This window comes from Sclerotinia sclerotiorum, genomic scaffold (assembly GCF_000146945.2).
Source record: "Sclerotinia sclerotiorum 1980 UF-70 scaffold_1 genomic scaffold, whole genome shotgun sequence".
In the NCBI taxonomy this organism is placed as follows: Eukaryota; Fungi; Ascomycota; class Leotiomycetes; order Helotiales; family Sclerotiniaceae; genus Sclerotinia; species Sclerotinia sclerotiorum.
Genome location: NW_001820835.1, coordinates 1,399,842 through 1,426,556, shown reverse-complemented (window position 1 = coordinate 1,426,556; position 26,715 = coordinate 1,399,842). Strand labels below are relative to the sequence as shown.

Genomic DNA, 26,715 nt, shown 5'->3' with positions numbered 1-26,715 from the left:
TGTTGTGACGATTTAATAGGATTTTCCTGGTAAGTAGCTTCTAGTATAACCCATAGTATTTCAAAGCCATTCTCCGAAACATGTATCGAAGGACTTGCCACCATTCTTTCTTTCTAGCTTGTTACTACCCACATAGACCAAAGTTAAATGAAGCCTTATCCGTTCAACATTTCCAAGATATTTAACTAGTACCTAGTAGCTCTAAAAATTACTATTCATCACGTATACACATAAAAACATGTATAAATTTTCCATGCAAAAGGACCTGACTGAATGAGCCCTGAGTCCTTTTATTTACGCTGGCCAAAGGTGTTCGCATTAAATGATATAATTCAATAGTAACCTCCGTCTATAATAACATCTCATACATGCATATAACTCGGGGTAACACGAAATGTTCCCCTCATACTTACATACCTTTTTTTCTCTTCTTGGCATAGTTTAGTGCTTTTCTCCGCATTCTGAATTCATAGCGCCACTTTCCTGGACCGTTTGAAGCTTGGCATGAATTAATCGAGCTATGAATCGCTCTGTCTAGTAAAGGTATCTACTAGTATTTATCTAATATTTGACTACTAGTTATCATATCAAAAATGAATAGACACAGTAAAGTATACCTCACTTAGCAAAATTACACACACATTTCCCTCCTATTTTTGTGGTTGAACACTTTTACCAAAATCTTACACCACCATCACATCAATGCCGTCACTTGATCTCCACCTTCATCTTTTTTAAGCAAACCCCCTGGTCAATAATACCAAAGTTGCCTACCTACCCAGTATCCTTGTACATAACAGTACGCACATCGTCAAAAAGTGCATTGTGGGGCACTTTGAAAGAACATCACGCCGAGAAATATCATCATCGATAACGAATAGTTATCAATGTATTACATACAAGCTACCACAGGTGCAACAACATCGAGATGTGATTTGTACTCTTCTTTAAAAATAACTTTGGTTACTTTGTCGATGTTTCAATTCTTACCATATCGGGGGAACATCTTTCCATAAAGAGCTTCGGGAAAAAAGTGGGAGTATGATAGTCACAGGATAGTGACATCGGAAATATGCTCCGTCAGTAGACTCAACAGCGGCGGTATTACACTGTCTCCTCTGTACATTATTCCAAGGTTTTCCTTATAATAAGAGCGGGTACCCAACGTCAAGGACCAAGGTTCACCCAGCACCGGGCCAGCAGATTAGCCTCAACCAGCTTTCTCAGAAGATCTTCATCAGATCCCGAATCTCGGCATCTATCGCGCTTGTGGCTCGCCACGTTATGATGATGGGTGACACTTTCAAGGTTTTTTTTTTCTAGAATCTAAACATCTACTAGCTTCAAATATGGGATTTGTGATATCGACATGGCATTTTCTCGTGATTTCTCGTCTCTTCGAATTTGTCATTTCATTCAAGATATGGTAGTGACCCATGTACACGGTATCCACAAGCATAGGTTACAGCATTTTCCTTTGGAGTAATGCACAATGGTATACATGGATCAGTTTTTGAGACCGAAGACATACCTAGTCTCTTGCTATAGTTTTCTAAGCCCTTACAAATCCTTAGATCCAGACTCAATTGTATCACAAAGCAGAAGATTAGTCCTACGTAGCCAACTAGTCGGAGAGAAATTCCAGAACCCAATTTCCTGGGAGGTCTCGTACCCAAGGCGGCCAGATCAATGTCTCAATGACAATATGCATTCATCACTATTCCCTCAATCTAAAATGCCCATTTACAATAAAGATCCGAATGCAGTGCTCTCAATCCAGATGTAGATGTTCAAACATGCCCACACATCTATTATACTCTCGGGCATATTGGTCTCGTTCATATTCATGCGTCTAACGACCATGGAGCTTAAGATTTGTACCCCGGACTCCAGTTTCATCCTTTCCCTCAATTATTCAACTGATGTATAGGTATATCGTGATGATGGTACAAAGTCGCTCCCGTTTTTTCTCCTTCTATTACGACTCTTGCTGCACAGTTTGCTATTCTCACATTAGTATTCTCATGCCTCAACTAAACCAGCCACATGCGAGTATGAAACACTTACGACAAGCCAGTCCATCCCCTCATCCACACCACTACCATCTACAGCACTACACGCCACTATACTCCAATTTCTATCCCTTAACTCTCCTAATTTTAACGCCTCCGATATTTCACCAGCACCTTTCGCCCCCGGCTGATCTTGTTTATTCGCGAATACTAGTAATGCGGCGTCTTTTAACTCGTCTTCGTTTAACATTGCTGCCAGTTCTTCAGACGCAGTGCCTAATCGATCGATATCTGTAGAATCGATAACGAATATCACGGCGGCGGTATTGGCGTAATAACAGCGCCAATAAGGTCTAATCGATGTCTGACCTCCAAGATCCTACATCAAGTATATCAGCCAGGAATCGCTAGATGGCAGAATTAATAAGAACATGTAGGAAAACCCGAGCTTACCCAAACATTGAAATTTAAATTTTTGTATGTCACCGATTCCACGTTGAATCCAATGGTCGGTATCGTAGTCACCACTTCACCAATCTGCGGATTCCCGTTAGCATAAAGTCTCTCCCATGGAATTATATTTTATAGCCACACTAACCTTCAATCTGTATAGTAATGTGGTTTTTCCAGCGTTATCCTATCCAATTCGCAGACGTATCAGCTTCTCTTCCTGCTCACTATTCCTCGAGTATCCAGAGAGCTATTCAGCCAACTACTCACCAGTCCCAAAATCAATATTCGAATTTCTTTCTTCGAGAATAACATCCCCGACAGCCACGAGACACTTGCGCCCATATTTCCTGAGTCTGTAATGGTATTTCCTGTCCTCTACACTTTTCTTCCTAAATTCGATCTGTAGCCAACTATGCTTAGCTGTCCCCTATCCTTGTCTTCCTAGAATCCTCTTTTCTTTGTCCCAATCTTATCCTCAATAAATCACACAGGATTGGTAGAATTCGTGATTCGTAGTGCTGCTTTGATCGTTCGTAAGGTTTGAGATATCTTGTAGTTTCGTGAGGTAGGACTTTCTACACAGATGATATTATGCTTTACGAGGTCAACTGTGTGACATGCATTGCCTTACCGTATTTCCAATCCTAATCGCGGAGCCACAAATTCCCGATTGTGATTAGTCATAACTCTAATTCGAGAAACATTACACGTGACTAAATCAGAGAGATGGCCTGAAAGCCTTACGTTGGTCAAAAGGGCAACCGAGAAATAAAGCCCTCGTCAGAAATATTTGGTGTGTGAATCCATTGAACCTCTATCAAGAGACTTTTTGATTCAGCACGACAACGACAATATCGACGCCGACTTTTCAAGATGCCGGTATGTACTACCATTTTTAAATACGCACACTCTCAATTGCTTGGAACGGAGGATTGGGAACGGTTAGAGGAAGTAGGGGGATTGCTGGTTCATAGGCGCAAAATTGAGGATGAAATTCACGATCTCGAACACCAACAATGTCATCTGGCTGTGGAGGAATAACACAACACGACGGATTACATAGATGCTAATTCGATGCTTTCCTGCAGTCCCAAAAGTCATTCCGCACCAAGCAGAAGCTTGCGAGAGCCCAAAAGCAAAACAGACCCATTCCACAATGGATCCGTTTGAGGACTGGTAACACCATCCGGTATGTTCACGATTTTACGATACCCCAATCAGTAGCACATATATCAAGTTCCTACCTCTTCGATTTCACCTTCGATCCTTGAAGTCGAAACGAGTCGTCTCGCAAATAGTATCAATTTCGATCGAGTTTTAACTAATAACATTAAACAGATACAACGCAAAGAGACGTCACTGGAGAAAGACCCGCATCGGTCTGTAGATGCATCATCCCACAACAGCGAAACATTCCATCTTCTCATCAACCTATACCCACGCTCATACGATTTTCTCTCTTTTCCGCTTCTCACCAATCCACCATACCTTACTCTACTTATTACAAATTCGCACGATCTCATGACACGAATGGCAACTTTATGAGGGAGGAGCATAGAGAAATGAAATGATAATATTTGCTCGGTTTGGCAGGAGGGTACAATTGATGGATGCTGCTTTGGGAAAAGGGAGGCGTAAGATTTCTGATTGCTAGGCCGGTTCAATGAATGGCATATATTGCGATTTAGAAAGGATCATTCTGTTCATAGCAAAGTGATTCAGTGAGGAAATGGGATGTTTTGCTGATTTCTCCAAGCTACACATTTGGTTTTTGAGAGGGATACAGTTTGTGATTGTGAATGGGACTGATTACCTTCGTCATGATTAAAGATATGCTGATATCTAGCATCCATGAAATTCAGATCGGAATTCCAGACATCCAGACAGTCTCGCGCAAAGTGTTGTATCCGAACCGGACATCCAACTTCAGCAGTGTTTCGCACTCAGGTCTACAACAATTTAAGAGTTGCAGAATATCATCTTTTTCTTCCTTTTCGTCGTTAAATTGATCCATTTCAATTTTTAATTACGGACTACTTCTGCGCCATTCCCTTTCAAAATCCCATCACCCCATATACGTCCCCTATATCCTTGCTCCCCAAGCGTCATCATATCAATCCCGTCCTATTCCAAAATCCCGAACTCCATATTCTCCACCCCCACGTATATTAACATCCACCTACTCCTCCGCAAGGCAGCAGACATAAACCCTAATTCTAATCCTAACCAAGTCCAGTTCTAACCCCATTTCTACCTATCTCCATCTTCATCTCTATACATTACCTACCTCCCTATTTCAATAATTCAACCTCCATTTCATTCTAATAATCAATTATAAAATAATATAACTGTCACGATTCATTAATTCACGTGACATCGAGGACCTTGAGGACCTTTTGGACCTTAGGGTCCCAAAGGTCCTCAAAAGATGATATAGGGTATATAAACATTCATTTAGTCTTGTAGTTAAGGAGCTTTGTGCTCAACTTAGTTATCAATTAGTTTACCTACATTCTACTTGATCTAGTAACGACTTCACTTCCAAGTGAAGACCAGTGATAAAGCCTTTGTTACGACGGCTATCTTCTACGCCGCGTCACATGACTAAACCAAGGTACGTGATTAAGTCACGTTATGGACCGCTGCGCGGTCCTGACTAGCCATAGGCATGAAGGTCTATATAATCAAGATGGATTTCCTTTGTATAGAGCTTCGTGCTCAAGATCAATCATTTAGTATACTCTACTATTAGTTACGAATTGCATATCATTATTGTCATTACTTTAAGTCCCTGCTTGACGCCTAGTTATAAACCTACTTCGAGAGCCTAGAGCACTTCCACGTGATCTAGACGGCAAACCTCGTAACATACTGGAGGCAGCGGCTGCTTAAGGTTTCGTCTGGTTGGTAGTTGTGGGTTAAGGCTTTATCACTGGTATTCACTTGGAAGTGAATTCGTTACTAGATCAAGTAGAATGTAGGTAAACTAATTGATAACTAAGTTGAGCACGAAGCTCCTATACTATGAAACTATTCTGACTATATAATGAATCCTTCCCTGAAGCCCTGAGGAACCTACACTCCTAAAGGCTCCATCACATGATCCCTACTTGCCTCAGAACACTAATCCTGGGGCGATTCGCAACCTAGGATAATTGTCCTGGGACAATTATTATCCTAGGACACTTGTCCTATACCTATGTGGCTGCCTAATCGTTTATCCTAGGATAGTTATTATCCCAGGACACCTTTTATCCTAGGACACTTGTCCTAGGATTCCTTATCGATAAGGAACCTGCGGGAAACAGCGGCCCAAACCCCGATACTCGGTTTTATTGTATAATATTAGTCGTGGTTCGTGACAGGAGGTTAAATTGGGTGATGATGATGATGGTGATAATACAGAAAGGAGCACGCAAGTGAAATATACAGAATACGGGCAACAGGAAGAAAAATTCAAGAAATTTATTTCAGAAGATCACCCCGCATTTCAGTAAGTTGGAAAGAAGCATTTTCCAAAAAGGCTGTTTTGACAAATTCACATGAGCAAAGACCAATCATGATATTTTAACCTCAGTGCAAATTGTATAATACCTGTATTTTTACCGTTGACTATCTTATTATCCTTCACAGACAAACCAAAAAGTCAACAAACTTCAGTATCTCCCATAAACGCCCCCATGTGCATACTGCACACCCTCCCAAGGAAAAAATAAAATGGAAACCCCTGCACGCCTTGAAGTTGTAGACCTGGACTTCCAACTTTTGGTTGGTAGCCGAGAACAATCAAAGAACTCCTGCGGTATCCACCACCATCACAGTTATGAACAAACCTCCAAATCATGATGGCATAATGATTTGGTTTGTACCCGAAGAATGATTTAGCGATCCTCAGCCCACTCGTTCTCACGACGGATTTGCTCCTCCTCCTCAGGGGTAAAGTCATTGGTGATGTTGAAAGTCTTTCGGATCTCCTCTGGTGACTTTCCCTTGATCATGTTTGCGACCGTCTTGCATCCAACATCGAGAAGAGCCTTGATATCAAGATAGTTGGCAGCCTATTGGTGAATAGTTAGAATGATCAAATCATTTCATATTCGCAGTGTAGCATATAACTTACAAGGATGATCTCGAACAACATTTCTTGGTCCACTTGCATGAACTTTTGATCCCACTCCTCAATATCAGTGGTCTTCTTGCGACTATCGGCATCGTCATCGACATTTGGAGTTGGATCGTTCTTGTGGTGTTCAGCCCACTCAATAACCTTGCGGAGAACGGCCTCATTGACCTATAAAGAAATAAAAATGTTAGATTGATATCGATAAGATTAAGTGTGAAATGATGTCAGAATGTAGACTTACGTTAGGGATAGGGACTGGAGTGGAAAGGACACCGTCTCCGAGATCCTCCAACATGTTCTTGATCAACATGGATCGCTCTGCGACAGCACGATCTATCGGTGCAGTCAGTATGGGCGCATCCAATCTGGTCTGCAGCCATCGCAATTTGCAGACAGGCGGGGTAACTTACCAACAGTGATAGAGGCATTGTCATTGCTGACGAGAATAATGCTTGTGGTAGTACCTTCAGACATTTTGAAGATAAAGGTTTTTGTTTGTTGATGTAATTTGAAAAGTTGTTGCTGTTTTGATTAAGTTGAGTTGTTCTGTTAAGTGTGTTTGTGGAGTTGGTTGTATGTGAATAGGAAGAGGATCTGACTGAAATGGGATTTAGAGGTGACTTTATGTCGAGCCTTGTTATCGCTTAAAGTAAACCACCCCGGTTTAAAAAGGCCGGAGGTATTTTAGTACTGTCTAGTGTGCCATCTCCAACAATCACATCATTAAGAGGCTAGAATGATGAGTGTTACGTACAGGATTTGGCATATATCATGGAATTCCATAAGTTTAATTCGAAAAGTCAAAAATAGGTGTGAATTGCTGTATCCCTAATAAGATATTAGTTCCCTAGAACCTAGCGTTTTGAGTCAAGAAAGAATGCATGTGACTGGAAAAGCAACGGCAACCAGGCTTGCCCTTCCTGAATCGTACAATTTTCAATTCCAGATACCTAGGTAGGTAAGTTTGTAGCTACTACATAGTTCAAGGTTCTATATAGAAGTGTCTACGGTGGATCAGCACTTTTCTGCTTTATCATTCGATGTAGGGTGTTGCCTGGTGCTGCCGTCTTGTGTGAGCCTTGGGGAGCCTCAAGCTGCAGTCGAATTATCAAATTATCATTGAAGCTTGGATCCAAATGCGCACTGTGATATTTTAAATGATTCCTTTATTGGTAGAGTGACTTTTCCATGGATTTTCAGCCTTGTCTGGGTTTAACCTTCTCTCCTCGAATTTGTAAGACTGTAGAGAATGAAGCACGATGTGTAAATACTATCAATTTGGAAGGATGGGTTTCGGGAGTACGAGTATGGCAAACCTAATTAGAAGTTCGTCTAACTTATTAGAGAGGGATAGTTTAGGGGGATCATTGCCCGGAAGATATAAGTAGGTAGGTATAGTATACCTACCTACTCGAGTAATGAAAGTTTGTATGTTCCAACATCATAAGTACACCAAACTTTCATTACTCGAGTAGGCAGGATGAGTTTATTAATCATCGATTCTATTTGAATTGGGATAGATGCTAAACTACCTACCTACCCTGTAACCATTATTATTAATCTATAAACTTTTCTTCCTTTTTTGTCCATCTCAAATTTCCTACTCACAACTCCTTTTCTCCCAACAGGGTATTCATCACCATGTTCAAGCTAGTGAGTATACGAACTATATAAAAATGATTTTACATTTTACATTTTACTCATTAATAAGCACTCTACGCAGGGCTCATCGTGCCATCACCTTGTCCTCCCCACCAAGAAATCTTATTAAAGATATAAATAATCTTTTAGCTGAAAATATTCTTCCTCTATACGGAGTTAACATCACAGAAGACAAATTGCATGCGGAATGAAAACGAGTAAAGATACCCCCGGCAGTGAATTTAATTGGTCAGCCCACTCAAGAACTCCTGTTGTTCCGAGATTCGCTGATCTCCGTCATAATCAATACCCCAATGCCATCCCTGAAGTGGGAAAAATAAAATAAAATAGAAGGTAAAAAGGTAGCAGGACTTTCAACCGTTTCCGTTTCGAGAGCAGCAAACTCCTCGTATTTCTCAATTTCTCAATCTCTCATTTTTCATACTTAAATCAGAGCTTGAGGGTCCTTTGGGTTGTTTTCCAATTTTCCAATTCCAATTCCAATGACCTCTTCCTCTGTTCTTATCTTTCTATCGCGTTTGCGAATACTTTTTTTAATTTAATGCAATTCTTCTTCACTTTCTCATTCTTCATACGTATGCCATAGGTAAATATTCAAAATGCCTTTCTTCAGGCGCGCATACTTGTTTCTCCTTCTTTTGAGACTTTGGTTTGCAATTTCTCCCAGTTACCTACATCCTGATGAGAATTTTCAAGGTCCAGAGGTTATAGCTGGTAAGTTTTATGTGATTCCATAGCTTCAGCTAGCTCAGGCAAATGTGTGAGGTCTTTCATATCCGCAGATGGGGAGTCCTTGCATGAGATTGAAAAATACAGCTTTTGATTATGTCTTCTAACAACCTGCAGGTCAGATCTTCAGCTATCCTGTCAAGTTAACCTGGGAATTCACATCCGAGAATCCTATTCGAAGTGTCTTCCCATTATGGCCTATATACGGTCTGCCAATGCTTCTCCTTCGATGGCTCTGGATAGGAAATGGGAATGATGGCGAAATACCTCCAATAGCTGTGTTTTTTGCCTTGCGCCTTTTGATGTTAACTTTGAGCTTTGTGCTTGAAGATTGGGCTATCCATGAATTGGTTGGATCTCCGCGACATCGAAAAATAGCCGTCTTGCTCGTGGCATCTTCATACGTTACCTGGACATATCAGACTCATACATTTTCGAACTCGATTGAGACATTGGCAGTTGCATGGAGTCTGGTTCTGATACAAAGAATTGCGGAAGCTAAGGTAGGAAGATATAGAAGACATGTCAGAATTTGGGATTTGAAGCTGATAGATGTAGAAACATTCTTCCGTAATACCGTGTGGAATTCTTGCATTTGTTGTAGTCTTTGGGATATTCAATCGCATTACTTTTCCTGCCTTTCTTTTCATTCCCGGTCTCCGTTTGTTACCACACTTTATAAGAAAGTAAGATACTTTAGCCCACCCAAAATGGCCCCGGCTAATCATGCGCAGACCTCTTTCGCTCATTTCAATGATATTATTTGGTAGCATTGCTACATTTATCGCAATCTGTTTGGATACGAATTTTTACGCAAAAGTTCCCGTCACTTGGTCCTATCTTTTTTCTCATCCTACAATTACACCATTTAACAATCTCAACTACAATCTTGCCACGGACAATCTTGCGCTTCACGGCTTACATCCATGGTATCAACATAGTCTAGTAAATCTCCCACAACTATTGGGACCTGCCACACTACTTCTCTTACAACCTTTGGCTTCTCTTCGCCTTTTCTCTGCCATCTCTGGTGTCGTTGTTCTTTCGTTCTTCAAACACCAAGAGGCCCGTTTTTTGCTTCCAACGATTCCCTTAATATTATCATCTGTAAAACTACCAAAACAAAAAATCCCTTTGCGCATCTGGGGTGGTTTGTGGATTTCCTTTAATATGTTATTAGGTCTTTTGATGGGCGTATACCATCAGGGAGGAGTTGTCCCGACTCAAGTTTTCCTGAGTAAACAATTAGATGCCACTCATGCTATCTGGTGGAAAACATATAGTCCACCAATCTGGCTACTGAACGGCAAAAATGAAGTGCTTGACACTCATGATCTCATGGGTATCAAAGGAGAGCTCATGATAGAAGAGGTTACCAAACTAGCAACTTGTCTTCCAAAATTCGGGGAAGAACTTTTAGAAGCTACCTATCTAATTGCACCCACATCTGCCACTTTCCTGGACAAATACACGGCAAATCAGACAGATTTGTATTTTGAGGGAGTGTGGAAATATGAAAAACATTTCAATCTAGATGATATGGATTTTGGGGATGATGGATTCTGGAATACGATTACAAGGGTGATTGGGAGAAGAGGAATTGCAGCATGGAGAGTTACGATGGATTGTTCTGAAGAAAAGAAGGATATGAACAAAGTGGAAGATATCTCGAGGGAGGGAGAGAGTAGTCAGGAGTGGAAAGTCTAAATAAAATTTCCCTTTGTTTTTTTACCAGAATAGTCCCATTTTGATATTGTGCTATGAAGTATAAACACAAATGAGTGAGTGGTGACTAGGAGATCATAACTCGCTAATACTCCTTAATACTCCTTGAATTACCAGCACAGATTTTTCTTCTTTCACATCCATGCTCTCATTCATCGAAAATCTAAAAGACACTATGTGAAGTACTTTCAGCATCATCCAATCCAATCCTCGAAGGCCTTCCCCACTCGATCCACTGTTACGAGGTTTGCCGTCTAGATCACGTGGAAGTGCTCTAAGCTCTCGAGGTGGTTTATAACTAGACGTCAAGCAGGGACTTAAGTAATGACAATGATGCAATTCGTAACTAATAGTAGAAAATACTAAATGATTGATCTTGAGCACGAAGCTCTATACAAAGGAAATCCGTCCTGACTATATAGACCTTCATGCTATGGACCTTCAGGACCCCGAAAGGTCCTGGACCTAAGAATATGTTGGACCTTTATTTTTCGTGCATATTATGTAGGGTCTATCACGTGATTGAATCACGTGATAATGGGCTTTGTGGAGTGCGACGTAACTGTAACGATGCTGTACTGGAGGCAGCGGCTGCTTAAGGTTTCGTCTGGTTGGTAGTTATAGGTTAAGGCTTTATCACTAGTCTTCACTTGGAAGTGAAGTCGTTACTAGATCAAGTAGAATGTAGGTAAACTAATTGATAACTAAGTTGAGCACGAAGCTCCTAAACTAGGAAACTATTCTGGCTTTATAATGAACGATAAAGGGAGCCTCCAGGAGCTTTCTGGCTCCTTATCCGTGATTCCCTTTTATCCCAGGACACTAATCCTAATGGTGAATCGTGACACTATAAGATGTTGTTGAATTTTAATACTTTTCATAGTATAAATTTATAAAGATTTAATTAAAAGGAAAGATTAACTAAAGACCCTTTCGATGAAGTGGTGAAGAGTTGTAGGTGGGGGCAGTGGATCAAGAGGGAGGTATTTCATGAACCAAGTTCGATGTTGATAAAGTGTTTTGGTGTTATTTATCTTATTTATCTTGGATCAAGATCAAAGGTATTTTAGATCAAATTAGATCAGATTGCTCAGAGATTCGCGATTCATTTTAAGCGAGTTTCTCATTTTCATTAGATAAACTACAATACACTATATATACAGCAAGGTTTTAGTGTCGGCAAGCCGACAATCGTATTTTATTAATACAATACTAATACAAGTCTGAATGTATATGACTCATTTGCCATCGTTTTCCATCATCCTCTTTCGATGTCCATGTGCATCCGCAGCACAAATCCACTCTGAATAAGATCTAGGCGGAGTATCGGATAGAAATGCATCGTATAATGTCAAAGCCAGAAACCACCATTGAAGTTTTTCCTCGAAATCGGAACGGCGAGAACTGCACATTTGGGTCCGGACGTAAATGAGGCGTGCTAAACTCTTATTAGAGATTGTTGTCATAGAGTCTTCTTCATCTTGCTCTCCTCCCAAACATTGAGGGTCTGCCTTGAAATCATTATTCAAGGGAATCTTATCAAGACCCTCCCGTCTATCTTCCTTTTCGTCATGTGTAGTACTTCGACTAGGAGTATTCGTCATCTCGTACTTATCTCCATCCATAGTATCTCGTCCTTGCCGTAGAATCTTTCGATAAAATGCACAAATTTCCCGAGGTGAACGCCGAGAAGAAAGAGGTGGTAAAGGGACTGGACTACTATTGTACTTGTGAAAGAATGCATCGAAAATAACACGAGCTTTGATATTCTCATTTCCTGCAGCATAAAAAGAGGATATACGCTGGGTAAGCTCAACCGTCATGAACGCAATCTTTTCGCTACACAGATCGAAGTGTTTTTCATACCGTTCTTCGGATGTGAGATATTCCTTTAGGAGATGTTGATCCTGGGCATCGAGTGAAATTTTGTTAGGTGAGTCGCGGAGTTTAATGAGGACCTGCGGGTAGGAATATTATTTACATTAGAAAAAGATGTGAGAGGATGTCAGGAACATACCTTTGGAAGACGGAATAAAGAGCGTGCATGTTCGATCTCATCAGATCGCCAAGTGCTAGATAAATTATCTGATATCCATGACGTATGTTCATTATATCCCAGGAGCAATCTGAAGGTTTGCTTTTCTGTCTCAGTTCTTTTGAAAATATAATTATTATAGACGAAGAAAAGCTGATGAGTATTCTTGACAGGATAGGATATATGTTTGATATGAAGATGGGAGATAGTAGAAACGAGAACCTCTTCTAGTGTATTGATAGTATCAAGTTTTATTTTAGAACTATAGCGATAATCGATGTGATTTTTGGGTGGAATTTCGATTAAGTTTAGAATACGTTTAAATTCGAGTATCTGATCATATTTATCAATACAAGAGGCAGGTTCGATATAACGATACGATTCGAGTGCTTCAACAGGAAGGGGTGTGCATAGTTGTGTATTTATGTGGGAATATGCATATAGGTGAATCGATAGCTGCTTTTGGAGAAAAAATGTATTCTTCGATAAAGAAGGCTAATAGAAAAACGTAAGTTAGAATGATGATGATAGATGAGTTTTGAAAAGTGTAATAGCGAAATGTTGTTGAAATGTCAAAGATAAAATCGAAGGAGTTTTCAAATACCTTCAATGAGGCAATGTATATTTTCCATCCCAAATGTAGAAATATTCGTTTATCAGTTATTTCAGAGTTAGATTGTCTTTTTGGCTTAGAGTGTCTTTTTATGTCTGTATTTCTATTGCTTTTCGATTCAGATGTGGTGATGCGATGGTCATTGTTCGAAGTAATTGTTTTGCGAAGTAGAAGGTTCTCCTTGGAGTGTCCCAATTTAAAACCGTTGCGTCTAGCAAATAAACGACGATGATTCCTGGTTGGCATTAGATCCATAACTGAGTGTTGTGATGGATGTGGTTGATGTAGCTGTGTATTGTTCACTATTATGTAGTAGATAGTTTAATATAATAATTAGAGAGGAAGAATCCATTAGTAAGCATGAGCTCGGACTTCCTTTTACCTCTAGCCCGGTGTTACCGTAGCAACGTAGTAGCCACATATTAAGCTAAGCCTATTTAGGAATAAGTGTGCTGGGATCGACAGGAAGCCATGCCTATTATGAGATTAGCTTGACGTCAGATTCAAAAATGAGGGGAATTGTTGCCTATGCCTGTTGTCACATATGTACCATTTTCTTTTGGTGTATATCTAATATCCATTTCACAGTTATTGTACCGGTACTCAATATCAGATTATCTTCATCTCCCGACATCATCAAGAACATCCGTCATAATAAAGACAATTCCGTCTCATCTCTAGAGCTTCCGGATAATATGGACCCCTCTACAACCTCCTCTAAAACCACTATTCTACAATGGCTTGAGCAAGAAATGCAATAGGAGTTCCAGTATTCACCGGATTCATCACGGCGGTCTTCAGGCGATAAAATATATCAACAATTAGGTGAAAGCATAACAATTGAGAAATGGAATGACTTCACCCTCGACAACATCTTACAACTTAGAACCCTCGCCCCTTACCTCGATAAATTCCATAACGACTTGACCCCGACCACTTTACCTATTATTTTCGATGACGAATTAGTGCTTTTCAATGAGGTAATGCTTCAGTGCGTTCTAGGGCGGTCCCTCATTTATAACGTCAAAATGGCGCTTCGATGGATCTACGTTGATTTACGCAAGGTCGATCCCATTACGATTATGGCCCATGTCCCATTCTCTTCGAGCCTTTAAAGGAAGATGCAACGCAGAGGCAGCTTACTTACATACCCGATTATAGTGTATTTCAAGGTGCTGTCTACGAAAATCCGCACCTAATGAATAGCACTGGTACAGCGCTCGCTGTGGGCGACGTCAAATTTTCGCGACAGGATGATGTATCTGATGGTGAATCACGTAACGAAATTGGCGGGATCCTTCGTCTGGCGGACATAGGACAGCTGCTGTGGTATGCTTGTCGAAGGAAGACGCGTTTTGCATGGTGTATTTCGAACACAGAGCTCATGGTCATTCAGTTCACTTGCAGCAGGACAACACGGATTCCGGTGGATACTGGGGACAATGATATAGTTGGAATTTTAGAAGAAGTTGTGACCAGCGCCATGTTGGAAAGAGAGGGCAGTGTAGGGAGTAGCCAGCGAAGAGGAGGCAGCGGAGGAGCTCCGCCGGACTTGCCATTATCACAGCGATCAAGGTTATCTCCAACATCGGTTCAAGACAACCGTCCAAAAGATGAGTCCGTTGTATTAACCGCGACCAATACACACAGACGTACAAACTCGAACACAAGTGCGGACAGTGAAACCGTATCGCCTACTAATCGCCATTTGCAAAAGAAGGCGCGTGAAACTTTCACTTCCGATATGCGGGAGTCCTCCAGTCCTTCGTTGCCATCATCGCCGACGTCGCATTTGCGCCGCGTGACGCCCTCATCTCCGTCTCAAATCACTGTTGAGGACACTTCTGTCACCCCTGAGAAGAGAGGCACCTTGTCTCCAAGTTATGAACCACCCTCGTCGCCATACACTGCCAATGGAGGGTTGAGCGCCAGCAAAATACGAGAAATTAGTGATGTGGCCGGCGGCTTTACTGCCCGTGTATCCACGTTACAATTGGGAGAAGACAACGACAGAGAGGCGCCGTTAGCCCTTCTTGGGCTCATTGCGCTGGCTTCCTCGCTGAGGATGCTAAACCTTACGTATATCGGAGAATTGGGTTAATCTGAAGGATTTCCCAACTCTTTACTGACTGGTATTGAGATTGTAAGTACGGTCATATGACTAGCCTCATATGAAGCCGTACTCTCAACGAACTCTAGTGTTTACCCCTAATATAAATAGGAACCTCTTCTCATAGTGTAATTAGCAAGGAATAATAACATACAATTGTTTGAATGATTTGAATGATTTGAATAAATTTATTAACTTGATTATAAAATATTCAAGTGTTACGACGGCTTCGGATCTCGTATCATGTGACCAATTATGTAATCACATGGTCCCTTAGATCCCCTCGGTCTCTTGATCGAAGGGACCGAAGGGACCGAGGGGACCAAGGGGACGATTAGCATGAAGGTCTATATAACCAAGATGGATTTCCTTTGTATAGAGCTTCGTGCTCAAGATCAATCATTTAGTATACTCTACTATTAGTTACGAATTGCATTATTGTCATTACATTAAGTCCCTGCTTGACGCCTAGTTATAAACCACCTCGAGAGCCTAGAGCACTTCCACGTGATCTAGACGGCAAACCTCGTAACATATAAATAGGAAACTTTCTGGATTTTAAATAGTGGCCCTTAATTATTATATGTGTTAAATAACTTTTAATTACTATCTTGCCCCTCTATTCCCACTCCCTCTTCCGCCCCTAGACCTTTCCTTTCTACAGCTATCCCCTTCAAATCCCTACTTTCTCCTCTCTTCCCCACTCTCTCTCCCCATCATCCAGCAAAATCAATCCCGCAATCATCATCCTCATCCTCATCCCTATCTCCCCCTAAACTTCCCCCCCTCATCATCTTTCTCACACCCCCCTCCATCTTCATCCCTATCCCTATCCCTATACCTATCAATACCCCCCTCACACCCCTCCTAAAACCCACACCTACAACACCCCTCCCTCAACCAAATAACCTGCCAGATAGATATAATCTCACAAGCTGTTTGTTTATAACTAGCTTTTGGACAGAGTTTTGCGAGGACTTTGCTGTGATGGGTGCAGGTGTAGTTGTATTTATAGCTGGTGGGGGAGGGGGGTGTTAGACGGGTGTTTGAGGAGGATTTAGGGGAGAGAGGGGTGAGTTTGGGGGAAGAGAGAGGTGCTGGCTTACTAGTGGCACATTTTTGAGCTGGAGGGGTGAGGGGGTAGAATTTGGTTTGGCGTGGTGGAGTGTAGTGGGCGGGAATCGGAGATGTATATGTATACGTAGCAAGTAAAATAAACAAGTGACTTTGCTCTTAAAAGGCAATCACGAAATATTCAATAAAGTGATATATCTAGAGTCTGAGGTCTGCTTGGCGCTTGTCGACGTCCTTTTAATCCAGTAATGAAACTTCACCTTTGGCAGCACTCATTCATATTTTATATCACCCCCCAAGATCCCTGATATCATACTCTTCTTAGGTATCGAAAGTTTGTCCATCATGTACAGCACCTTTGCATTTTTAAAAATCAAGAGATATTACTTGTAGAGGAAACAAACCTTGCTGTTCTGAGAAATGATCATTGTGCTGTGCTTCTCCTGATGAATTTTAATCGCGTTGTTTTGTATGTATATATGTATGTATGTTCATTTTGAGTGAGAAATATATTTGCAACGGCTTGTTGCACATGTGTATGTAGGACAGAAAAGAGATTGGATGGATTGATAGAGGGATGTTGTTGAAGAACGTAGGACTTTTGAAGTCTTTCTTGATTGATTTGTAGAAGGGTGCAGGGGATTCAGGGGAGGATAGATGAAGATATCGGTAACTTGCCGATTGGATTGTAGGGTAGATCAATCAGATTATTCTGCCTAGACACTATGTTTGGCTTTTCTTCTTTTTGAAGATTTGGTAGAGATAGCTGCTGGAAGGAGACAAATAGAGTAGTGAGATTTCTTTCATAGAAGAGCAGAGCCTTATTGAAGGAGATGAGCTCCTTGTGGCGGCTCATAATATGCACTTGCAGTCAATCAGTCCATTCATCCATCATGAGCAATTCTTCATCCATTCATTCTTCTCATCCCCAAAAAGGGGTTAACCCAAAAAGGGGTTAAATAGGAGAAGCGAAAAAAAACATCATGTATGAATTCCTATCCTATCCAAAGCCTTCCCTGATGAAATGAATCTACCCAAAGATAAGCATCCAACCTCATCGGGATCCTTGCACAAGCCTGGAACTCACGTAATCTCTCTAAAAGAATAAAAATGGTGATCCTCACCGCTTCTTTCCTTATAACTGGTTGCCGTTGCGTATAGCAATGCCCATGAAAAGAGAGAGAAAAGAAGAAAGAGTGTTAGGAATTTCGGATGCCCTGATTTGATAATAAGGGTGGCTGCATATTTCATGACCGAATTGTGAAATAAGATGCTTGGAAAATGAGTGTGTTGGCACCACAAATGAGAATTATGAAATTGTGAAAACTGTGGATGTATGAGTGGATGAGTGGATGAATGAGTGAATGGAAGAATTAAGAAATGGGATATCGTCATATCTTGATGACAGGTTATGAAAATGAATTAGAATGTAATTTCAGTGCTCCATAACCGTTGGTGGTGATTTAATGATGGATGTTGATTGGACAATTGATGATATTTTCGAGGAATTTTCGAGAAGTGGTGTGATGCTATCTGCTATTTACCTACGGAGTAACAGCGGTGAAGTGTAGTCCTCATCTTATGTATGTTTTTTAGCTACAGAGTACTTGGCCTTACAACAATACAACTGAACCGAGTACAGAGTCTAGGGAGTAGTGTACAAAGTATACGTATACAGAGTATACGTATATACAGATTCTAGAATAGGTTACACATGCATAAAAGAATGAAACCAGTCGGAGAAATTCCATCCCAACGATTTACGGAGTAAAATACTACTCCGTAAATATTAATATCAAAAAATGAAATGTCTAGCCAGCTCCATCTATCTGGACTATTTATGGATACAATGATTTGTGATTGTTGTTATTGGTTAAGAATCTCCATAGCTGGTTGTTTGTGGGTGGATTCTGGTAAAGATTCAGTTCCTTGCAGGTGAACCCTTGGATGTGGACTGTGCAGTATCTGGCTTCCTTTTTCTAAAGTGGAAGCTAGAACTTGGAAGTCTGGAATGGAAAATAGGATGGAGTAGAGGCTTGGTATAGGCTGGGTGTTGAAAGGGGAGTAGCTGTTTAGTTGGTTTTGTTATATTTTTGTATTTTTTAAATTTCTTTTAGACCTGCTAGGACTACTTCGATGATTTTAATATAAGTGCTCCCTCTTATAGCGGTTTTGTAGTTATTTGCATCATTAGCCCAATCTTTCATGTCCGAGATTTACCCATCATAAATCTTACATAACCTACCTCGTAGCACCTATTTATATTTAAGGCGTAATAAATATTAATACCACACCACTCATGCAATACCAGCACTCCATCATTACCGTTAATCATCAGTCAATCATCAGTCAATCATCAATCTGTCGTGTATCAAACGGCCCATTAGCTTCTCACCAAGCATTCCCTCCGTTTCTTTTCGTTTTCTCCTCCCTCTCTCTTCCTTCGTCCTCAATTTCCAAATATCCTCATTCAATCGGTGCTGCCACGTATCTTTGCAGGTCGCTTCATCCAACGCCAAAATATGCAACTACAGGCTCTCCGCATCTAAAGATCGTAGCTTGTGCATTAAACCCTCCACTACGCTGCTGCACGACGGGGGAGCCATAATCAAAAAAGTGTTCAAGTGTTTAAAGTGTGTCGGGGGGTTGCATTCTACTTGCATTTTCATTCTAAAAGAGAAGCAGGTAGCTTTTGATGATCCAAACTTTCCTTCCTGATCTTTTCAAGGTCGCCTTTTGGGTCTGTCGATGCAACTTTTTCAATTCTTCGAAGTAGGAATGCTGTCGTATTCCTAAACAACCACCTTTTAATTCTTCTTGTATACGCTCATTTCAATTGGAACAGCAATTCCTCATCTTCTTGTCAATTCACTTCGAGTACTTTACTTGAGTACACAGTAACCTTTTTCCACGTTGGTTGTTTCTCGCACATTGGTTGTCTCCCGCACATAAATATACGAAACTTCCTTGCAACTTTTTTCTTACCCCCCTTCAAATCAAATACTTCTGTACAAAACGCATCTGGGGACATCTTTTCGTCACCGCCTTTCGTGTACAAAGTAATTCCATTTCAGGTGCAATTGCGCCCATTGAAAAGAGAGTCGAAATGTTTTGTACTCGTTTGAATCTCTCTTTTGAAGGATTAAAGGGTTCTCGGTGATTCTTTCGTGTTGTTGTGCCTACTACTAGAAAGGCCAAGCCAAGTATACTCGCAATTGACTACTAGGTCAATATTGCTTCACGTCAGAGAGAACTTGCTGTATTATATCTGGTTAGTGAATGGGTCAATTGTTTGAATTGATTTTCTCCCATTGCTTTAGTGGTATGTCTTTGGTTGATGATCTTTTCTGACAAGTTGTAGTATACTTTTGTGTGTAATGTGATATCGTCGTTGACGACGTGAGGAATATACTAATTAAAAATTAAAAAATTACAACTTCTGGAAGTTGAGACGGGGGGAACAATTCGCTCGGGTCATTCGGTTTCGGTTTCGGTTTTTCAGTCTCAATTATTCACTCAGCTGGACGAATCCATTTTTTTGTCACCATCCAATTCTCCCAGGTATTCACAATTCATCTGGCGCCTTCTATACAGACCATTAAACACTCGGATACGGCTGGATATAGGACTCGGCTGTGGCACCGCGAGGATAGGATTTTGGTGACTGGGACGAGAGATTCGAAGGACGTTTGTTTACCTGGTGGTTGCCAAAGTGAATGCGACTTGTTTTGATTCATTGAAATCACACTCTCGAACCTCAACACTCTTTAATCTTGTCAAGACCTTGTTGGATATATCACCGTATCGGAGCTTCAATTCTTGACTGGCTTTCTTCTTTCCTTTAACATAATCAACCAGGAGAAGCTTATCACTGGATTTGTTCAATTGGTGTTTTCAGCTCTTAATTTCTTCAACGCGCTTCTTTCGTCGAGCAACCAATACTGGATCGAGCCTATCTATAAATATTTCTTTCGGCAATTGACTCTGTTCTGAGCCTACTCCATCAAAAAGTTGTTTGTTTTTGCTTTCAACTTCCAGCGCCGATTTCCGCGTCAATTTTTACACATTCTACGACCAACGCAATGGCGTCCTCAGAGGTTGACACAAAGTTCCTAGGACAATTCGCAAAGAATATACAACTTGATCATCCACTCCTCGCGCAAAACCTCTTTCAGATTTTGGGAAATCTCACAATGCTTTCAAAAATGGTTGTGAAAGCGCGAAAGCTCAGGCGTCTTGATACGACCCGTGATACCAAATCTGTCGAGCTGTATACGAGAATTGTGTGGTATGCGAAAGAAGGATTAAAAATTCTAGAGCAATTCGTTTTACCTCTAGTGGCAGGTTTTGGAGAGTTAAAGGTCTTGATTTATAAGTTGAGAGCTAGCTATTATCATCTTTACGTTCTCTTCCACAACACTCCTGCTATTACCCTTCGAACTTCAAAAATATCTACACCACCTGGTTTGGCCTCTCCACGTCATAGAGATAAAGGCAGAGGTGTCGATACAATCCTAATATCCGATTCGCACCGTCCATCTAGCGTCCAACCGACACATCCACTCGAAGGTGGACCCGTAGGAGGACCTCCCGGTCTCGCCATCCCTCCACCCGATGTCGTAGGTAGTTTCCTCATTCCCGCCCTCGATTATCGACCTTTCGCAACTCAATGTTTTGAAGAGGCCTCCGCACTCGCCGACCGTCAACTTTGGGGATCTCACCCCCTTCGTCTCTCGGTAAAAGTCGAATACACAGCTTTTATATATGATTGTTTAGATCAAGCCCATCGATCGCGAGAATTGGCCAAGAAAACTATTGGCGAGGTCTATAATGCGGATGAGGGGATGGACGATGATATGTTTGAGGATGCTGCGGAGCTAGTGAGTATTTTGGGGAAGATGGTGAAGAGGGGGTTGGGAGCGGGGACTGCGAGTGGGGGGGCTAGTACGGTGGGTGCGAGCTCGGATGGAAAGTCAAAGGGGAGGAGTCCGGAGATGGAGACTACGCCGAGGTTGGTGGGGGGTGCGTTACCACCTATGCATAATCCTATTTGAGATTTGTTATTATGGTGAACAGAAAGTGGATTTTAGCGATGCGACGCTATGGATATTGGTGCTCGGTCTCGATATTACCTGAGTACCTATGAATTTCTTCCTTTGGTTTTTAGATTCACTACATAAGGATCAAGAAAGAGATATACGATATGGTTGATATTTTAGAAAGAGATACACCACCACACCCCAGCCCAGCACATCAAACCCTAAATCCCACGCCAACACACCAAGAAGAAGAAACAAAAGTATCTGTCAAGATACATTTCAGGACGTAAAAAACAAAAGAACAAAACTCATCTATTTTTGTCTGATGAGAATATAACCAAGGGGAGTTATACCCACCCCTCCACACACACATATGTATAATAGCGATGGGTAAGTAAGTAAGTAAGTGATGCGATTCTTACCTAGGGGTTCTGGATGCAAAGAAACATCTATCTGTATGTATGTACGATTGTTAGTTAGTTAGTTAGTTAGATAATAATAAAATATATCGTTTAATATACCTATCTATCTGTAATATCATGATGGTATTTGAGTGTTGGTTTTAAATGTTAGTTAGAGCACCGGGGGGGGGGGAGTTAAATGATTGTGAGTTGTGAGTTTTGAGTTGTGTGTTATGCCTGGTAACAGGAAACTCTCACGTGCAATCAATAGCACGTGACTGACTCAGTAAGGATCAGTGAGCTCAGTACTGAGCCGTATTGATCCTACTGAGTAGCCATAGGCACGAAGGTCTATATAATCTAGATGGATTTCCTTTGTATAAAGCTTCGTGCTCAAGGTCAATCATTTAGTATACTCTACTATTAGTTACGAATTGCATCTTTGTCATTACTTAAGTCCCTGCTTGACGCCTAGTCATAAACCACTTCGAGAGCCTAGAGCACTTCCACGTGATCTAGACGGCAAACCTCGTAACATGTTTTTCTTAAAACTTGATTATAGATTAATATATTATCTTGATTAACTATTAATTTAAGATATATTATTAGTAATACTATATTTTATTTATTTATTATCTATTTACAATCTCTATATACCTATGTATATATGGAGTAAAATTTAAACAATCTATCAATCAGAGTCAATGTATAATTACTCCACTCCATACATTCCTTCATTCGCCTTATACTCATAAAGTACTCAAACGCCAGCCAGCCATGATTCCAACCAAACACCAAATCAAAACAAAATTCTATAGAGGCGAGTAGTGTAAAAGAGTAAGTTCCATTATCTTTCCTTCCCCCTTCCCCCTTCCCCCTTCCCCCTTCCCCCTTCCCCTCGCAAAAAAATGCATCAAAGGAATAAATTTTTTTTTTCACATCACTTTCCCATCCATGCAATGATCAACAAATTAATCATGCCCCCATCGTGACACTCTTCTCGGCAGCCATGTAAGCCATCCATTGAGCTACCGTATGAGCGGATGGACAATCTCCCTCTTTCACATACGCTTTCAAATACGTAGACGAACTAATAAGGGTACCGCAAAGATGTTGAATAGAAGGTACAACATCTGTAAATGAGACGTTCAAGCCATTGAGCATGGCTTGGTCGGAGCCTGGTGGCCCAGATATAACTCGCATGTACCATTTCTTGATCTCTTGGCATAAGAGTTTTATGTTCAAGATGCTGCTTCGTTGAAGCTGACCATTCGTGTATTGGAGGAAGGAAGCGAGTTTTTCGTCAAGCGAATCAAAGTAAAAGCCGAGGTTCGTGGCTTGACGGACTTGTTCGCCGTCAAGTGAGGGTGAATCGCAACCTTCGCAGAATTTTCCCAGAAGAAAAAGCACGTAGAATAAATTTAGATAGTCTGATGCTGTGAGACCGAAAAACTCATGCGCCGTTAGAGATAAAATTGTATCGAGATAATCTTTCCCAGCTTGTAGACATCGGATCAACATTTCTGTTCTCGCGGAAGCATGATACCAAGAGGTCCGGCTGGATGCTGTAGGGATCGGGAATCGATCAAAATCTGATGCAGAAGCGTGGAGGCCGATTTCCGTAATGTGTATGCGGAGATGCGCATATGTCATTCTTATTGCATCTATCAAAGTTAGTATGATCAAGATCCGGAATGTGTAGGCTCAATACTCACGATTGCTCCAAGCTTCAGCGGGAAAATATCGCTGTATATCGTGGAACTGCTGGGACAACGTCCTGTTGAGCATCTCGATTCGCACCGGGTCAAGCTTAGCCAGCTCTCCATGATTGCAGTAATCAAAAGAGTCGCTAACCTCCTCACCAAGTCGATGGATTCGCGTGAACAGCGGTAATAGTCTATCTGTTTCGGAAGCGCCGACCTCTGCTAATACTTGGCAACATTCTTCAATATAGTCATGGTATTTTAGACTATTGGGTCTCCTCAGGCCGCGGCAAATTCTACAGGAGAATTAATTTTTGTTTGAACTCCAAGAACAGATAGACTCACGATGATGTCACACAGAAACATCCGACAAGGGTTCTTCTTTCCTCGATCTCAATGGGAGTCAATTTTGTCGGACATTCAAAGCCAAGAATATTCGAGTAGCTGGTTTGTGCTGCACTCGATTTCGACCTGTGAAGTCCAAGGTCAATCAGCATAGCATTTGCCATTTGCGCAAATTGAAATAAAATTTCTCTAACTGGTTTGTAGTGGTAGTGATGCCTAGGATTATCAGAACAAACGATTTCTTCAGAGGTGGAAATATTTGTGAGACTTTACCAAGCAAGATGTAAGAGAATTCCTTGTAGTAAATCAATATTCTTTTCTCCATGCATAATAATACGGTTACTTATGGTTTCACGAAGCTCCTTCTCGAGTACATGATGAACAGGAAGATTGTTTTCGCCAGTACTCGTCAGAACTGCAAGCAATAGGACAGGTCGTTCATGCCGCAGAGTTTCCAGAGAGGTGTGCGGAGGAAGAAGTATAAATGGGAAGGCTGAAGCTCTGCTGGCAAATTCCCTCAGAGCTTCTTCGGCCTGTCTGGTGCTGACTATACCCCTTGCGATTACATCTTGCAAGCCAAATTCAAGGGTTGGGGAAGAAGGCATTTGCTGAAATGGTTTGGGACTCGTGCCATCCATTGGTAATAGTGGAAAAGAAAGCTCGAAAATATCTGATAGATCCAAAGGCAAGGATTCTGGCGAAGATACAGGTGCTGAGGCAGGAGGAGGCGGAGACTCAGTTGGAGTTTTAGTTGCCAGAAGATTCAGAATTCCATTGAGTTTCTGTTCCATCTCGGCAACGCGTCTGATTATTGATCAGCATGGCACCCTCCAAAAGACAATATATGGACTTGCATCCTAGAAGATCTCATCTTCTTTGGTCGAGGTTTCGTCTCTAAGAACACACATTTCTTCCTACCCTTCAAACACCTACAGACATGTCAATAAGTTGCGAATCCCGTGATCAAAATTCAGGTAGCATACTTTAAACATCGAGTAGGATCATCCCTACTTGGTAAACATCTCCCTTTGGACGACCGGCATGCTTCACACGAGCGTCTAAGTTTACTAAGAACCGGCGTCTCGGTCTCCACACTGGCGGATTGCTCGCAATCTGGAAAGTTCATATTGCTTATGAGTTGCTGAACGACTTAGAAAACAACTGCAGGAAAACGTCGTCAGCAGCGGAATTTCTATTCATGCCGTTTCCAACAAACTGCGAAGGAAATCCATTTCAAAGAGGGCGTGTATCTTTGATTGTTTGAGGTTGGCGAATGTCGGAGTGAGATTAGCATCCGTGATTCCGGACGCTAGCTGTATGAGGAAACGCTGCAGAAAGATATGTCAGCAACTACGAGGCCTAACCTAAGATAGATTAAAATGAAGAAATAACCTTATGTGAAAAGCTTATTAGTATGCCGGTACTCAGTTGAAACTCGACACGTTTGTGTCCAAGCTAAATAGTAATAAGAATACATGCTCTATTGTTGAGGTGGCAAAAAGGGTAATTTATTTGTATTCATCTTGCTTTTGCTCTTACTCTTGCTCTTGCTCTTGCTCTTGCTTTGTTTGCTTCAATCCAAGAACGCCTAAAATCCAACGATCTAAGGGTATTGACTCCGCAAAAATTCATAAATCTATAAGGTTAAAGCAGATATTTTGGACGTGTACGAAATCAATTTAACTTCCCATCATCTGCGGCATCCATTTCCAAGCCCATCGCTCTAGTCATCGACCGATTGTCCCCTACCAATGGTACGGCATTCAACGCCGCGATTCTTTCATCAACTGTCAATTCACTCTCCGCTCTCTTGATCTTGACGAAGAGAGCCATTATTATCAATGATACACCTGCACATGCAACTTCGAACCAAAATACTGCGTGGTAACTCTGTCTAAGGCCCAGCCGATCTAAAGTATAAGTGTTGATGATATCTGAAAATCCAAGACAAACTGCAATGCCCAAATGTAGAATGAGCATTACCATGGAACCAGCAAGGCCTTGCTGTGATTCCGATAGAGACGTAGTGAAAAATATATTTGCGACTGTGAACGTTATGTCGATACCAATCGTGGCACACATCATGGCGGGGAATATATATGCCCACTAAAAGATTTGTCAGCTTTTCACGAAAACAATCCTTGAAATAAACTTACATAATTGGCACCAGCTGGGGCAATAGCGAAGAGCAAAGGTGCAACAATCCAGGCTACACCAGCTGTGACTACAAGGGCTGTTCCCGGTAGTAAGTGCAGAACAAAGCCTCCAACTGTAGAGATTATGCATCCGCCCAAAGCCATTGGTGCGTACCACGCCACAAGTTGTAATGGGGTGCCACCCATGACCCCAGTCATGTAGAACGTGGCATAAAGTAAGAAAATACCCAGAGAACCATAGCACAAAAAGAGTGCAAAGACTAGCGGTACCATGGATGGAACCTTGAAAAATGAACTTGGGATCAAAGCTTGCTTAGTCCGCATCTCGATGTATGCAGCTACAAGAAGCAACAAGCAACCGATGACAAATAGAACATAGATATAGGGCGTCTTCCAGCCATTGGGTGCGTGGGCCGAATCGATGATGGCGAAAGTAAAGAAAATAAGTCCTACGACAATGAAGATTGCACCCCACCAATCCATTTTCACTTGTTCAACTGTACCCTTGCGTGCCTCGCGAACTTGCGCTTCTTGG

General features: G+C 41.4%; 10 protein-coding genes across 10 annotated transcripts; 4 read left to right on the top strand and 6 right to left on the bottom strand.

The window, feature by feature from the left end:
- Window positions 1-332: 332 nt before the first annotated feature.
- Window positions 333-824, bottom strand: SS1G_00546 (predicted protein; the record flags this gene model as incomplete). The annotated part of the gene is made up of 3 exons (XM_001598407.1): window positions 333-349; window positions 418-534; window positions 779-824. The coding sequence occupies 3 exons, from the start codon at window positions 822-824 to the stop codon at window positions 333-335; spliced, it is 180 nt and encodes a 59-aa protein (XP_001598457.1).
- A 1,154-nt stretch (window positions 825-1,978) lies between these two features.
- SS1G_00545 (hypothetical protein) lies at window positions 1,979-2,807 on the bottom strand (the record flags this gene model as incomplete). The annotated part of the gene is made up of 5 exons (XM_001598406.1): window positions 1,979-2,002; window positions 2,068-2,391; window positions 2,466-2,549; window positions 2,611-2,649; window positions 2,733-2,807. 5 exons carry the CDS (start codon window positions 2,805-2,807, stop codon window positions 1,979-1,981), a joined length of 546 nt encoding a protein of 181 aa, XP_001598456.1.
- A 531-nt stretch (window positions 2,808-3,338) lies between these two features.
- Window positions 3,339-3,852, top strand: SS1G_00544 (60S ribosomal protein L39; the record flags this gene model as incomplete). Its single annotated transcript, XM_001598405.1, has 3 exons — window positions 3,339-3,344; window positions 3,554-3,654; window positions 3,804-3,852. 3 exons carry the CDS (start codon window positions 3,339-3,341, stop codon window positions 3,850-3,852), a joined length of 156 nt encoding a protein of 51 aa, XP_001598455.1.
- Window positions 3,853-6,346: 2,494 nt separating this feature from the next.
- SS1G_00543 (SCF complex subunit Skp1) lies at window positions 6,347-7,062 on the bottom strand (the record flags this gene model as incomplete). The annotated part of the gene is made up of 4 exons (XM_001598404.1): window positions 6,347-6,523; window positions 6,586-6,756; window positions 6,830-6,921; window positions 6,999-7,062. The coding sequence occupies 4 exons, from the start codon at window positions 7,060-7,062 to the stop codon at window positions 6,347-6,349; spliced, it is 504 nt and encodes a 167-aa protein (XP_001598454.1).
- Window positions 7,063-10,149: 3,087 nt separating this feature from the next.
- SS1G_00542 (hypothetical protein) lies at window positions 10,150-10,686 on the top strand (the record flags this gene model as incomplete). The annotated part of the gene is made up of 1 exon (XM_001598403.1): window positions 10,150-10,686. The coding sequence occupies one exon, from the start codon at window positions 10,150-10,152 to the stop codon at window positions 10,684-10,686; it is 537 nt and encodes a 178-aa protein (XP_001598453.1).
- A 1,256-nt stretch (window positions 10,687-11,942) lies between these two features.
- On the bottom strand, window positions 11,943-12,329 carry SS1G_00541 (predicted protein; the record flags this gene model as incomplete). Its single annotated transcript, XM_001598402.1, has 1 exon — window positions 11,943-12,329. The coding sequence occupies one exon, from the start codon at window positions 12,327-12,329 to the stop codon at window positions 11,943-11,945; it is 387 nt and encodes a 128-aa protein (XP_001598452.1).
- A 2,221-nt stretch (window positions 12,330-14,550) lies between these two features.
- Window positions 14,551-15,453, top strand: SS1G_00540 (predicted protein; the record flags this gene model as incomplete). The annotated part of the gene is made up of 2 exons (XM_001598401.1): window positions 14,551-14,681; window positions 14,763-15,453. 2 exons carry the CDS (start codon window positions 14,551-14,553, stop codon window positions 15,451-15,453), a joined length of 822 nt encoding a protein of 273 aa, XP_001598451.1.
- Window positions 15,454-19,399: 3,946 nt separating this feature from the next.
- On the bottom strand, window positions 19,400-19,567 carry SS1G_00539 (predicted protein; the record flags this gene model as incomplete). The annotated part of the gene is made up of 1 exon (XM_001598400.1): window positions 19,400-19,567. One exon carries the CDS (start codon window positions 19,565-19,567, stop codon window positions 19,400-19,402), a length of 168 nt encoding a protein of 55 aa, XP_001598450.1.
- Window positions 19,568-20,618: 1,051 nt separating this feature from the next.
- On the top strand, window positions 20,619-21,590 carry SS1G_00538 (hypothetical protein; the record flags this gene model as incomplete). Its single annotated transcript, XM_001598399.1, has 1 exon — window positions 20,619-21,590. The coding sequence occupies one exon, from the start codon at window positions 20,619-20,621 to the stop codon at window positions 21,588-21,590; it is 972 nt and encodes a 323-aa protein (XP_001598449.1).
- A 1,361-nt stretch (window positions 21,591-22,951) lies between these two features.
- On the bottom strand, window positions 22,952-26,663 carry SS1G_00537 (hypothetical protein; the record flags this gene model as incomplete). Its single annotated transcript, XM_001598398.1, has 7 exons — window positions 22,952-23,640; window positions 23,692-23,945; window positions 24,025-24,150; window positions 24,298-24,828; window positions 25,008-25,165; window positions 25,774-26,130; window positions 26,181-26,663. The coding sequence occupies 7 exons, from the start codon at window positions 26,661-26,663 to the stop codon at window positions 22,952-22,954; spliced, it is 2,598 nt and encodes an 865-aa protein (XP_001598448.1).
- Between the last annotated feature and the right edge of the window lie 52 nt (window positions 26,664-26,715).